At 40.9% G+C, this 14434-nt stretch overlaps 1 protein-coding gene across 2 annotated transcripts in view; it reads right to left on the reverse strand.

The window, feature by feature from the left end:
* PIK3C2A (phosphatidylinositol-4-phosphate 3-kinase catalytic subunit type 2 alpha) overlaps window positions 1–14434 on the reverse strand; it is a 49084-nt gene extending 34650 nt beyond the window's left edge. For both annotated transcript variants that reach the window (XM_054171526.1, XM_054171525.1), the window contains exons 1-2: window positions 14332–14434; window positions 1537–2711 (exon numbers count right to left, since the gene is read on the reverse strand). In XM_054171526.1, coding sequence (XP_054027501.1) covers window positions 1537–2646 — 1110 coding nt within the window. In that variant the 5' untranslated portion in view covers window positions 2647–2711; window positions 14332–14434. The remainder of the gene's footprint in view (window positions 1–1536; window positions 2712–14331) is intronic.

The following is a 14434-nucleotide window of genomic DNA, read 5'->3' on the forward strand; positions in this document are numbered from 1 at the left end:
AATTTACTTTTGTAACATCAGCTACCTTTCTAATGCAGACTAGCAGTAGAGTATTATGCTAAAACTAGTTAACCACAGACTGGAGGAACACCAGCAGAAAGTACATCTTGAAGTTTTGGTTGGGTAGTTACTGCAAGAGTCTGTTACAAACTAAGAACTTGTTTGAAAGATGTTGGCTAAGATGATCAGATATATAAACAGACTATGTCTGAATTATTTACAGTAAAAGGATTAATAGATGCTGTTGTCATGCCACCAATAAAGTGAACACAAGAAAAGTGCCCCAGCCTGTAATGAGGGTTTATTCATGCCACTGTACAAGGCACCTGGTACACTGTGCTATCACAGAGAGCCATCATTCTCATAGCCATGTTCAAAAAAAAGTGACAGAAAAGAGAAACTGTCTCAGAGAGCTTGCCATGAAAGCTGACAGGAAGTCACTGCCTTTTGTAACATGTTGAGGTAAAGATCAAAATGGGTCCTTATTTTAAATAAATGCTGTTCCATCCTGTTAAGAACAATTTTTCTGCTGCAGATCAGATGACTGATGAGAATGGTGAGGATATGGAACAGCCCCTCAGTAGCAGGAGAGAAAGACCACATGTAAAAGCAGAACTTGAGCATTCTATGAATCAGTTAACACAGGATCTGCAAATAGCATGAGATTGGACCTGCAGAACAGGAAAGACCCTTTTAAACCCTGCATTCTTGAAAAACCTCTGGAATTCATAAAAACAAGTTTCACTCAGCAGTAGTCAAATACTACTTTTCACAGGCAACAGCATAGAAGCATGGATCCAGCATAGTCCAGTTCCTGTCAATAGTTACATTACAACCAACTATCACTGGAAAACTGACAAACACATTAGGGTAGCATAACAAATTGAAGGTGCAAACTGCTGTAGAGCCCAAATTTACATGTCTTTCCACATACTAGGAAATAACAGAGCTCATATATCACACACAGCTCAAGAGCATAAAAAAATAAAGTTAGACCCAAGATCTTCACACGTGTGGTCCCTCAAAAACAGAGGTAAAGAATTTTTTGGTGTTTAGGGTTTGGGGTTTTTTTCTTCTTCTCCATTGGCCTTCTATTAAACTTTTGCCAGAATACTGACAACTGGCCCAGAAAAAACAGGAAATCCTTCAAATGAGGTGCCAAAAATTTCACTTCAATGGAAATTTAGACAGCCTGCTAAGCCAAAGTCTAGTAAATATTCATTTTTCTGAGAAAAATCTCCCCCAGTTTGGGAGGGAGGAAGGGAAGAATTAAGGAACAACCTGGAAAACATCCTTGACTGATAACAGTTGTTTTTTATGGCATGTACTTAGCCTACTAAAAACACCTAGAAAGAATACATAAGATTTAAAACAGCTGCAATCCAAAGTCTACAAGGGAGGGAAATATTTCGCTCCTTCCACCCAACCATCAATCCAAGTGAGGTTTAATAAACAAATCCAGACTTTAAAGTGTCTTTAAACACTGTGATTAATCTTCACTATTATACTGCAATTTAAACATACTGATTTACATACCTGTGATGTTTGGCCCTGCAACTTTGCGAGTGGGGTTGTTCTCATGTTTAAGGACTGGCTCCTCGTAACCGTTGCTCCGGAAGATTTCCCATTAACTTTTCTTTCCAGGTGACAAGTTACTAACAGCTTTTCTTCCAGCAGCACTGCATCCCACGGATCTTCTGCAGTCATGCTTGAAGCCCTCTCTCCATCATTCTCTGCCTTATTTAAAGTCTCTGTACTATCCACTTTTGGTTTACTTAGGGGATCTAAATCTAACCAGTCAAATTTACTAACATCCCTGCAGGTCTCCGAGGCTGGTAGGTTAGCAACTGCAGACTTTATAGAAGTCATCTCTAGGTCCGTGCCCGACTTGCCATTTTTCAGAAATTCTGAGGTGCTTGCAATTTTGTCAAACACTTTTGCCATTTCTGGTGTAAGTACTGGAGGATATACAGGTAGGCTTCCTTGTGAACGGAAAGGTGTAGTAGCTGCCAATGGGTATGAAATGTATTGCGACTGTCTTGGAAGACCAAGATAAAGAGGTTCTCTAGAGTGATAGGAGGACATACTTGGGTGGAATCCATTCTGAAATACACCAATCTGTTTTGTGAAAGAAGCTGAGGGGTAAATAGGAGGTAAAGTGCATGTCACAGGTGCTGGTATCCCAGGCATCCACTGTCTTCTCTGACCTGTAGGCCCAAGATAAAATTGCGAAGACAACGATGGGCTCAAAATAGGACTTGCTGGCAGTGTAGGTACTTTATTAGATTCAAAACTGTCATCCAGCAGCAGTTTCTCTAGTTCAGCATGAGTAAGCTTCTCTATGTCAATGGTACTTAGCTTATCATCCACGCTCTTGGCATCAGACTCTGGAAACACCATGAGATCATGGTCCTGTTTGCTCTGAGTCTGTGCTTTTTGTCTGGTGCTGCTTAAAGAGTAAGAAGTTTGTTTGTTACCAGCTACACCTCTTTCTTTCTGCATCTTAGCTAATGCCTCAGCTTCCATCTGCAACGCCTCCTCTTTGTCCACATCTTTTGACCTTGTGGCTGCCAAAGAAGGTGATGAGCGCTGCTTAAATCCATTGCTGCTGGACACCTGGGCCATACCGCACGAGCAGATGTCCATCTAATGAAGCAACACTTCCCTTGGACTGGTTGTCTGCCCTTGGCTTCAGAACTGATTTAGCAGGCCTGAAAAGGAAATTAAAACATTAGATATGCACAAAAGACATGCATGAGAACTGTCATATGTCACCAACTGACAAGGTTGCACATGTCCTTCAGAAACCCAGGCCACAAAAGCTACAGAAAGGCTACGTTCCTATACCTGTTTTCAGATTTGTGCAACTCTCATCACTTAGCCACCTTCAGCCTTTGAAGCAGAAATTGTTGTAAAGACTAGCATTGATGAAGTGCCTTTTATTGGGAAGACTTCCAGTTTTCCTTTGGTGTATTACAAAAATGACAGGCCTACCAAACTGCTGTACCCTGGGTTGTAATGGTCATAATGATGCTGAAGGATCTCCCTTCCTTTGGAAAATATCACTGTACTTTACCCTCTTAACAAGAGAAAGAATGCTTATGAAATGCTATTTATTGGACAAGCAAAATAAGCAATTTAAGTTCAGCTACTCATTAAGTAATCCCTTGAACAGCCCCTGAAAGGAAGGGTCATTCCCCACTAGATAAGCGAAGACACGCTGAAAGGTCACTTTTCCTTAAGGCCACCACCAATAAAGTCACTTGCATTTCTCCAATTACAATCAGTACTATTATATAACTGCCTATACTCACAGTATCTATGACTCTTCATTGAAATAACTTTACAAGGGATTACCACAAGAACTATCTTATTTTTCACTATAATTTCTACTTTATTCCACAGCTTTTACACACAGCCACATTTGAATTGAGTCCAGAAGATGTCTTCCAGCAAAAGCTAGTATGCATATCAAGTAGCAAGATAAAAATCATAATGAGTTTCTGCCAGAAGGATTACATAAACCCCAATCCTCCTTAACACACAGTTTCACTGAACTAGATGAACCCTTCAGATGTAAATCATCATGTGTTTAAATCATGCCACCATCTACAAATTAAGAGTTCTCTGCAGCAAACAACGTAGATAACTCAAAATCTATCTTTATGTTCCCTGGCTATTCACACTCATGAGATGTGCTTTAAACAAACTGGCTGTACTTCTGTAGACTCACCACACAGAAAGATTCCTAACAGATTTCTAACAGATTCTTTAAATTCTTTTAAGACTCTAGCCAAGTCTGGGTTTGTTTTTTTAAATCCACTTTATTTCACTGGCTTATAAAGATGTCTCTCCTTCACAGTGTAAGTGGTTCTATATGTTTCAGCTAAGTCTGAAAACATGAATTCAGGTGAAACCCTTCACAAAGCAAGATTAAACCAGAACTGATGTTCCAGGTACCATGACAAAACTTAGAGTGTGTATTCAGAAAGCCTGAAACAGTGATGGACTAATAAAGTTACAAACCCCTGAAAAACATAACTAAAGTCCTGGGGAATAGTCTCAAGGAGCAGCTTTGGAGGTTACTGGTATATATCCATTCCACACAGTAATTATATTCAACACAGGTGAAGGCTATAGAAAAAAAGCAGACACCAGACCCTTTTCCATACAAGATATTAAGCTGCAGAGTTTGACATTCATTAGTCACAACTGTTGCCATTAGGAAGAAGTCCTAATGCATACTACCTCTTTGCACAGCTGAGTTGTGAAACAGGTCAGGAAACTGATTAAAAAGGCAATACAAACCTCAAACTTTTTTTCTGAGTTCCTTTATAGACAGTGCAGGTCACTGTGCCCATTCACAGCACAACTGTGGGCTTCAATGCCATTTGGTTATTTAGTCTCCTGTTAGCAAGACTTCCAAACCTTCTCCTAAAGATGTACTGATTATTTTGTAGATTGTCTAAGCCTACCAGCCACAAATAACATCCCAATGAGGAATCTAATATCCTTTACGTCAACTGCTCAGACTGCCTAGATAGCCAAACAGGCTTTAATCTCTTTATTAACTTACAGATGGTTAAAAATGCTATGTCAGATTTTCAGATGTAAGAAAACCCCAACGTACGAAGTTCTCTCAGTAATTCCTGCTTGGCTTTTCCAAGAATCAGCAGCATGGGGTAACTGCAGTTTTCACAGTCTTGCTGTTGTCCAAGGATTCTACATAGCAGCAGAATTTATATATATTTTTTTTTTTTTCCCTGAATTTTACTTAGGGGAAAAAAAAAGTAGAACAGGATCACACTCTCTGTGACTATACAGAACTGTCTGGACTACAGCTTTGAAGAGGATTATCAACGCATTCTGGTTCTGCTTGATAATTACAGTACAAAGTTAATTTTCTTAGGAAAAAAAATCAAGATTTATGTGGTCTTCAAAGTAGCTATATATAACAACTCCAGCTCCTGAAAACGGAGGGAGCCTTATCTTCCTGCTGAAATGGACAGCTTTGATCTCCATACTCACCAAGCAGTCTCCTGCTCACAAGAAGTCACTGTCCCACAGCCATGACTGCAGATAATCATACATTCCTTAGTACTCAGAAACAGGGCACACAGCTACTGCAGCACATTCATTCAGAGCATCTAGAGAATCTCAATCACTCGATAACTGCTTATTATAGCATTTCGCATTACAGTGCTGCATTTTTGTCAGAGTATGACTGCATGCTTGCACTAACAAATCCAGTGACTTCTACTGTTCAAGAAAGAATATCAGTATTAGTGGTTATCTGAAGAGTTCCATTTTTTTTTTATTTTTGCAAAACGATCTCATCAGCATACACACACGTCATCTGACTGCTGTATTTAAGCTCTGCCTTTAGGAAACTTCTAAAATCATACCAGTATATAAATTTCTGTCATTTTATAAGCAGACTGGAGTGTTCAAACAGTCTGAAGTTAAACTCTAACTTAAGCGATCTGATTAAACTGCAACAGTTTTAGCAAAACTTTATCCCGCATGTCAGTTCTAAATGGTGATTTCACATGATAAAACACCAGAAAAGCTTCCTAGGCCTAAAACCTTCTTTTAAATGCTAACTACAGGCCATCCGTTAGCATCTTCACAGAAATTTAGCCTCACTTTGAACTTGTGACTTTTTAGCCATCTAAGTTCAAAGGCAGAGAGAGTAGAATTTAAACTTCCCCAGTATTCACAAATATGAGGGCAAATTCATTTGGAACATGAATCAGCAAGGATCTTCTCTCAAACACTCAGAAATATATTATTTCAATTCAAATACCAGAAACAGGAAAACCAGATACCTGAAACACTACCATAGGAATTAGGAGAAGTCTGCAACAACTGGAAGTCACTGGAAGACCTAGAAGTAATCCTTAAAGTCAGGATTGTTCTCACTCCAACTGCTCCACACTATTTTAAGTAACAGTAACAACCCGTCTTCAACTGTCAATCTAGCCATCTTCAAGAGCCCAACTTTCTTCCAAACACTTAAAGACTGGGTCAAATACTGTTTTGGGTTTTTTTTGTTTGGTTTTTTTTTTCCCTCCTTCCTCTTACAAAGGAAAACTAGAAGCAACTGAAGGTGTTATGACAGAAATTTTCAAGTGATAAAACAGATTTCCTACCCCACTTACTACTCCCCCAAACCTGAAATCAAACAAGCCCTATGAGGAGAGGCTGAGGGAGCTGGGATTGTTTAGCCTGGAGAAGAGAAGGATCAGAGGCGACCTCATTGCCCTCTACAACTACCTGAAGGGTGGTTGTAGCCAGGTGGGGGTTGGTCTCTTCTCCCAGGCAACGAGCACCAGAACAAGGGGACACAGTCTCAAGTTGTGTCAGGGGAGGTTTAGACTCGAGGTGAGGAAAAAGTTCTTCACTGAGCGAGTCATTCGTCATTGGAATGGGCTGCCCAGGGAGGTGGTGGAGTCGCTGTCCCTGGAGGTGTTCAAGGGGAGACTGGACGTGGCGCTTGGTGCTATGATCTAGTTGTGAGGTCTGTTGGAACAGGTTGGACTTGATGATCCTTGGGGTCTCTTCCAACCTTAGTTACTGTGATACTGTGATACTGTGATACTTTGTATACAAAGTCACCATACCCACACTGCTCTGGCAAGAACTCCCCAATACTGCCTTGATTCCCTCAAAAGCAGCACGAAATCTCAATCACCTGATTTACCTACAATCTTGATGAAAGGCAATTTGTCTCTTGCAGTGAGACTTAGTTAACTTTAAGTAATATTTTCTTTAAGTATTTGACCAAATGCAATCAGACATGACTCCGCAGATCCTTCTCTGACTCCAGTCTAACAGAGCTCTTTCCTTGGAGGCAATTTTTGAATTAATGTATTTAGACACTAAAGTTCATTTGCTCACTCAGGTACCTGTGTACTGCTATATAACTTTGAGTATTGCTCATTATTTATTATTTCAAAGGTGCAAAATGCTTTTCCAGAAAAGGAAAATGCAGCAGCAAAACTTAGTAATAGAAAATCCAAGAAAGAAAGAGCTGTCTGACCATCTCCTCCAGATCAAAGCAACTGCATGGAATGAAAATTCATGTCAAACCAGATTTTCACTTACAGAGGCTTACATAATTAATAAACAAACAAATAAATACATTTACATATGCACAAATCTAGCACACACATAAAACTGAACCACAAACTACTTTTTCAAATAAGGAATTTATAGGTTTTGGGCAAGAAACTTCAAAAGAATCAATACGAGATATTACATCACTACTAGGACAAAGACTCAAAATCTACATTAGTTTCCTAACTTATTAAGCATGGGATGACTATTGGAAATAAATCCTATTACCTTAAGAAGAGGTAATCACTCCATCTGCTCATGTGCATGTTAAAATTCTTCTCTACTTGAGTTGCACAACAATTTCTTTTCAAAAAATCAAGGCTTTTAACAGTCTATTTATAATTGTTCTAGTGCTGAACAAGAACAGGACATACTATTTGGTAATTCATTTTTAAGAAGTACTTTTTAGTTATCACAAATCAGCACACATAAATCCCCCAGAGTCCAAGCACTAAATACAGAAGCAATGATAACAAGTCAGATCATTTCCTGCATTCCTTATAAAGTACAGCCCAGAGCTTCCTCAAAACAAGTGTAATTTTCACAGTAACTCCATGGTTATTTTCCCATTAATCAAAAAATTGTTTTGATGCATTTGCCTAACACTGAATGATAGTTTAAGGAACAAAAAAATCTTGCCTGCATACCAGAGATGGTTGTAGGTTTACGGGAAAACTTAGCAAAATAAAGCAGCAGTAATATACTATGGAAAGTACCAATCATCTGGAAAGGAATTTATAGCAAGTCATTTGCCCACAGCAGGAAAACTGCTTAGTAAGAAAAAATACAAGAAGTTTGATGTTCAAAAGCCCTCTCTGCCAGATGTATTCAGATTGCTACGAACACAGAAACAACTGACCAGGTACTTCAAGTCACGTCATGATTACGTTCCTTAGTTTTTTGAAATACTGCTAGGTCTAAACTGGAAGTTTTTCAACAATATGTACATAGTCCTGAAAGGATGGTGTTTCAGACATATAGTTTTACCATGCTGTCTTTCCACTAGAAAATTAGTAGCTTCTTTAATCGGGTCATTTTAGCAAAATCAGAAAGTATCACACAGTATCACAGTAACTAAGGTTGGAAGAGACCCCAAGGATCATCAAGTCCAACCTGTTCCAACAGACCTCACAACTAGACCATGGCACCAAGTGCCATGTCCAATCTCCCCTTGAACACCTCCAGGGACGGTGACTCCACCACCTCCCTGGGCAGCACATTCCAATGACGAATGACTCGCTCAGTGAAGAACTTTTTCCTCACCTCGAGTCTAAACCTCCCCTGGCACAGCTTGAGACTGTGTCCCCTTGTTCTGGTGCTGGTTGCCTGGGAGAAGAGACCAACCCCCTCCTGTCTACAACCACCTTTCAGGTAGTTGTAGAGGGCAATGAGGTCACCTCTGATCCTTCTCTTCTCCAGGCTAAACAATCCCAGCTCCCTCAGCCTCTCCTCACAGGGCTAGTGCTCAAGGCCTCTCACCAGCCTTGTTGCCCTTCTCTGGACACGTTCAAGTGTCTCGATGTCCTTCTTAAACTGAGGGGCCCAGAACTGGACACAGTACTCAAAGTGCCCCTTTACAGACAGAATTAACGGCGCTAACAGGAAGATCGAATCCATTTTTCTTTTGGTTGTATCTGCAAAATCTATAAAGACAATTTCAGCAGCTTAAATACAGGTGCAATTTTTAACTGGCCACAAATGCTGAACCAGCACCCATTTCCGTTTCGCTCAAATCATTCAGCTCCTAGATACCTAAGTGACTGTACCGAGACCAGTAACTAAATCTCTTTAACTCCGATTTTGAAATTTCATTTACATCTAAAAAGTGAAATTTTATCACAAAACCTCTGATGTTGAAATCTTATTTTCCGGTCTTTCAATACTGGCAAGAAATCTCTTCCAAACAAATCCAGCCTTGGCTGTTGCAGTGCTCATCAAGCCGACTCTTCTTCTTAACTCAATTTTCATTCAGGACACTGTGCAGATATGGCTTACTTTGTAACTGTAGGATCTTGATTTTTTTAAAATCTGTGTTCCAGGATAGACAAAGGGTGGAAGCATCATCATCCATCATGATGTTCCAGTCAAATCTTAAGTGGAGGCAGCTACAGCTACCTACAGATCGTATGTTTTCTATTGCCATAAAGTTCTCTTCCCGTCCTTGAACCAGTGGTTCGCACATTAGTCACTGCAAGCCGCTCTGCCAGTGTATGCGGATATGTGCAGATTTGGTACAATATGTTCACAAGCTTCTTCAGCATATCTTTGTTGTAATACTCCTCCCCTCAAATCATGCTTTCATTTAAGTCTAAGATAGGGGTCTTTGTTAAATTCCATAAAAAAAGCCAGCACCACCAAGACCTCTGAGTGTCACAGATAGATGAAAACAGTAGCATGAGCTCCTATTATTGAGCACCGTGGATTTATTACCAGGATAATCTTTACAAATGCCTGAATCATAGCAAGAAGTCCTTAAAGCACAGTCAGCTGAAAACACAAATCAGTAACAAACTTGACACTGATCTCACCAGCTGGAGAACTACTCACCTACTTTTGCATCTCTGTTCCTCCCTATGTTGTTCTCTAAAGACATACCTGTTACTCTATTCCTGCCCAGTGTTTTCTGGATGCAGATACCAGAAAGAAAAAAACAATAATGAAACTGATGGCATCCCAGGCTGTTTCATTCTGATGCACTTGGCCAAGATTTTTATTTTCCGTGCCTTACAGCCAAGCCTTTTACTACCATTGTTTGACAAAGGCTAAGAATTTTTGTTCTGTTGCAATGTTTCTCCTTGCAGAATAATGCTTTCATATCCCCCCCTTTGATTTCAGAAGTTTGCTTTTGAAAATTTTAACTGGTTCTCTTGCTTTCCAGCCACCTCTAAAGTTGTGCTTTTCTCCATGTCACCTTATGATTCACACTCTTTTCCACCAACCCTTTATTTCAAAAGCAGCTTGAAACCAACTCACGCAAAACAAAATATTCCACCCAGAATCAACATCAGCTACCGTTTTAGGGTTTGAAGTAATGTCATTGTGCCCATTTGAATAATCTGCACAGTAATCCATGATTTGCAAAATAATATTGTTTTGGAATATTACTCTGCTGGAAGAATTAAGACTGGAAGGGGCTTCAGGAGGTATCTAGTTCCTTTACCTCCTCAAAGCACCTGTGAAAAGGTGATGAGGGTGCTCAGGGCTTCACCCAGACAGCAACATCACAAAGTGATATCATACAGTGCAGGCCTCACCACAGTCACAAATTACCTGTCTAGTACTAGTACTTCCACTAACTCAAACACTATTATTAAGCAGAAGATAGACAACATTTTCAACTGCATATCCTATCTGATCAAAAACATAGAAAGTGGATAAATTGTGAAGGGGACAGAGAAAAGAAACTTTTGTGCTGTTTTAATTACCCAGCAATGACTGAACATCCCCCATACAGTTTTATATCATTCCGTATAGACAGAGAACGATAGTAAAACCCCAAGTTTGCTTATACACCTGAAATAACCCCTGCAAATACCCTCCTAACGTTACAGAGCATTCAAAACACAGCAAAATACAGGAAGTTCATGATGCAATGGACAGTGGCTATTAACACAGGGAGATGAAAACAAGTCTCCCCCACACAGATACTATTCTCAGTCCTGTGCAGCAGTGCTAGTATACACCTTCAACAAAACATAATCACAACCCTTAGTAGCATAGAGAGAAACAGGCAGGTCACCCCAGCTCTGTCAGAGGTTTAACTGTGTATCACTGTATCAGTATCAACCTACCAGCCTAACCAAACTCAATTCTGCTGTAGTAGCCAAATTATTTCTACCACTTGCTTCAGCAGATGAGTTTCCCCTCAGGCAGGAAACTTGCACAGTTTCAGTTATAACCAGCAGATGCTTCTCAGTCACAAAGCTAGTACTTATAAACTGTTGATTACTAATTGAAAGAACAAATGCGCTGCTCACATACCTTTTTGCTTTATACATTAGACAAAACTCAATGCTGATTAGATGTATTAATGATTCAATGATTACCTTTTTGCTTTATGCATCAGACAATATTAAATGCTGATTAGACGTATCAATGATTCCATGATTACTTCACTTTGAACACAGCACTGGTAGATAACTGAGCAGCATGGCTCTATTCAATCAGATCAAAGGTTCATCTCATTCTTGTCTCTAAGGGTGCCTTCAGAAATGCAAATGGAACAAAACTAAACCAAGGATAGCTCATAATGACACTTCCTCAAAATACTCTTCTGGCCTCCACTAATTTGCCACTCAAGTACTTCCTCAATCCTGAGGTAACTTCTCTAATGTTAAGACCCCAAAGGATTTGGTCCCCCAAGGAATTTATCCAGCTGCATGTTGAACTCACTTCAGCACTCACCCTCTAACTCAACGTTGTCACCACTCCGCTTTTCTGCTGTGACTACAATCCAAGTAGCAGATTGTATCAGTTATCAATGACCTGTTCTCCATGTATCTCCTCTAGTAACTAACATCAACTACAATACTGAAACCCACAAGCTACAAACACTTAAAAATTATTTCACCTAGGTCATCATGAAGTAACCAACCGCCAGATCTGCACTAGTGACATACTCTTAACACAAAACCATGAGATCCTCACACACTACACACTGAAAGCTTCCAGTTATGGTTGGGTTTAAGTGATGTTTTGCATATAGATTTAATGCCACACACACCGGAAAATTACTAGTTACGTGAAATATGCAGACATAGCTTCTCTCTGTACTTCTTCAATGAAAGCACTCTATAGTTATCCCACTTGGAGCAAACTAAACATACTCTAGGTAAATAATTTCAGGCTGTATTTCTACAACAGTATAGCTCAAAGTAATATTTCTCATATAATTTTTAATATGAGCTTTGAAGAAAATATTTTATTCTAAATCTTTTACAGATTAAGTGAGGTTCAGCATTACAAGCATGCTCTGAAACATTTCCTCCTTCACTCGTGCAGTCTGGAAACAACTTCTGTATTCTTCTGCAACAACTGACATCACAGCAACCTTTACAAGCACAAAGGGGCTGGATGAATGCTGTATTAGATGATTGATGTTAGTGACCACTACTGATAAAAACTGAACTCTGATTCTGGTAAATAATTACACATCCACATCTTCTACTTAGAATAGAGATAGCAGATTTAATAGCAACACTGAGTAAGAAATATTGGCAGTTTCAAGTTAACTTAGTTTAACAAGTAAGAAAGTGATGAATACAAATTCAGAAAAGGTTTTTTTTCATTTTCCATTTAAAGCATTCACCTTTCTTTGTTGCTGCACAGAGAACTACTAAAAAAATATTAACCTTCAATTTATATACACATATTATCTGTACTGAGGAACCATTACGTGAGTTCTTAATTACGACAATAATACCTCAAAAGGAAAGAGGCACCTCAAGTGTTTAAACCACAATTACTATTACATTGGATTAAATAGGATAATTACATTTTATTAAATCAATCAAAACTCTAAACCTCTGAGACTTCCTATGTATTTTTTAATAAAAAAAAATCTTTATGCAAAAGACTATTCAAATAAAGCACAACATTTACAAGGACAGGATGCTAAATAATTTATAGCTTGTTTGGTTTGCGGGTTGTTTATTTTCTCAGCAAAAGGCCATTTAACTACAAGTATTTGCTACATCTCCCTGTGCTTTCTGTCACTGCTTTTATCTATCATGCAGTTTCCTTTCACTGGCCATTTGTACTTACTAGTTTAGCTTTATCTTGCTTTTGGTTTAAAAAACAACAACAACAACAACAGTGGGCATTAGAGTCCCTTTCTTCCCCTCCCACAAAATGCAGTAAACAAGCACAACTTAAGCAACTCCTCTTCCTCCCAGATGCATAAAGGAAGTTTTTTCCAGGCCCAGTCTCAGGGTTGGGGGAATGAAGGACGCAACTGCCTGAAAAACTGACAAAACCAACTAACAAATTCTTTTGCCTGTCAGATTTTATTCCCCCTCCCCCATTTCTGCTTCCCTTTTGGATTCTTCATAAATCATCCGTTACTATTATTCTTGAAAACTGTTTGTATTCTAAGTAGGTATTGCACAACATCTTTCACAAACTTACACATTTTTTCTTTTCAGTTCCCTTTGGAAAGGGACTCGAATTGAACACACAAAGTTGTTATTTTAAAACTCTGCACCCTTCCCCTTCCCCAAATCAACTTTACTGCGCTACACTCTAGGATCACTGTTGTAATAAGTAATATGGTGAGAAGGAAAAGCTTCAGAGATTTCTTTTCTTCCAAGTTCTTTCTTGGACTGCAGCTCACTACCACAGTCCCTTTCTCCAGCAACAGCAGACCTGTTAGCAGGAGATTAACTTGTGCTAAGCAAAGATGCGTGTTCACATTTTTATTGTTTTGATGCTGAATAATCATGTTGATCAAGTTGTGAACTGCAAGACAGTTCCACACTTTCACGTATCACTGCTAATATCTGAAGAGGTCCCCGAGGAAACAGCAGAGCCGTTTATAGATCAGTCTGCCAATAGGAAAAGTAACCCTCGCAGAGACAGCCAAGGCCCCCCTACACAGGACGAGTTATCAGACACCCAGACCCTTCTCAGGCGCTTCCTGCTCAGCTCCTGGTGACAGGTCCCTAACACCCCGGGTACAAGAAGCCCCTCGGAAGCCCAGAATGCCGTGATGCGCAGGCGACTCCTGAGGACGCCTCGGCGTTACCGCTCTGTGTCCGAAGCGGCACCACTCCAGCGCCTCACACGGAGCAGCTGGCCGATGGAGGACTTTCAGCCCACAGCGCTTTCGCCGCCGCTCCGGGCTTGCAGGAGCCTGAACAGGCACGAAACGGCGGGGACGAGCCGTGCGGACAGCACTGGCCCCGGCCCCGCTGCTCACCCGCCACCGCGGCCCGAGCCCCGGGCCCCACCACTCGCAGGTGCCACCCCGGCAGCGCTGGGGACATCGGCCGTGCCCGAGCCTGGAGCCGCGCCGAGACAGAAGCGGCAGCGGGGAGCGCCCGGAGGCCCAGGGTCGCATCGCAGCGACCCTCGAGGAAAGAAAAGGTGAAGCGGGACAAGGGAGGCGAGGAGCAAGCTGACACCGACGGGGAGGAACGGGACCGGAAAGGGAGCAGAGCCCCAGCCTCGTCCCGACATCCAGCGGCGGGGGTCCCCGGGGCTCCCTGCGCCTACCTCGGAGCGCCGCCACCCCGCGGCAACGGCCATTTCCCTTCACGTCCCTCCAGCCGCCGCGACCGCGCTAGGCTGCAAGCTGCCCCGCGCCGCCCAGCCACCG

This window comes from Dryobates pubescens, chromosome 22, assembly GCF_014839835.1.
Source record: "Dryobates pubescens isolate bDryPub1 chromosome 22, bDryPub1.pri, whole genome shotgun sequence".
In the NCBI taxonomy this organism is placed as follows: Eukaryota; Metazoa; Chordata; class Aves; order Piciformes; family Picidae; genus Dryobates; species Dryobates pubescens.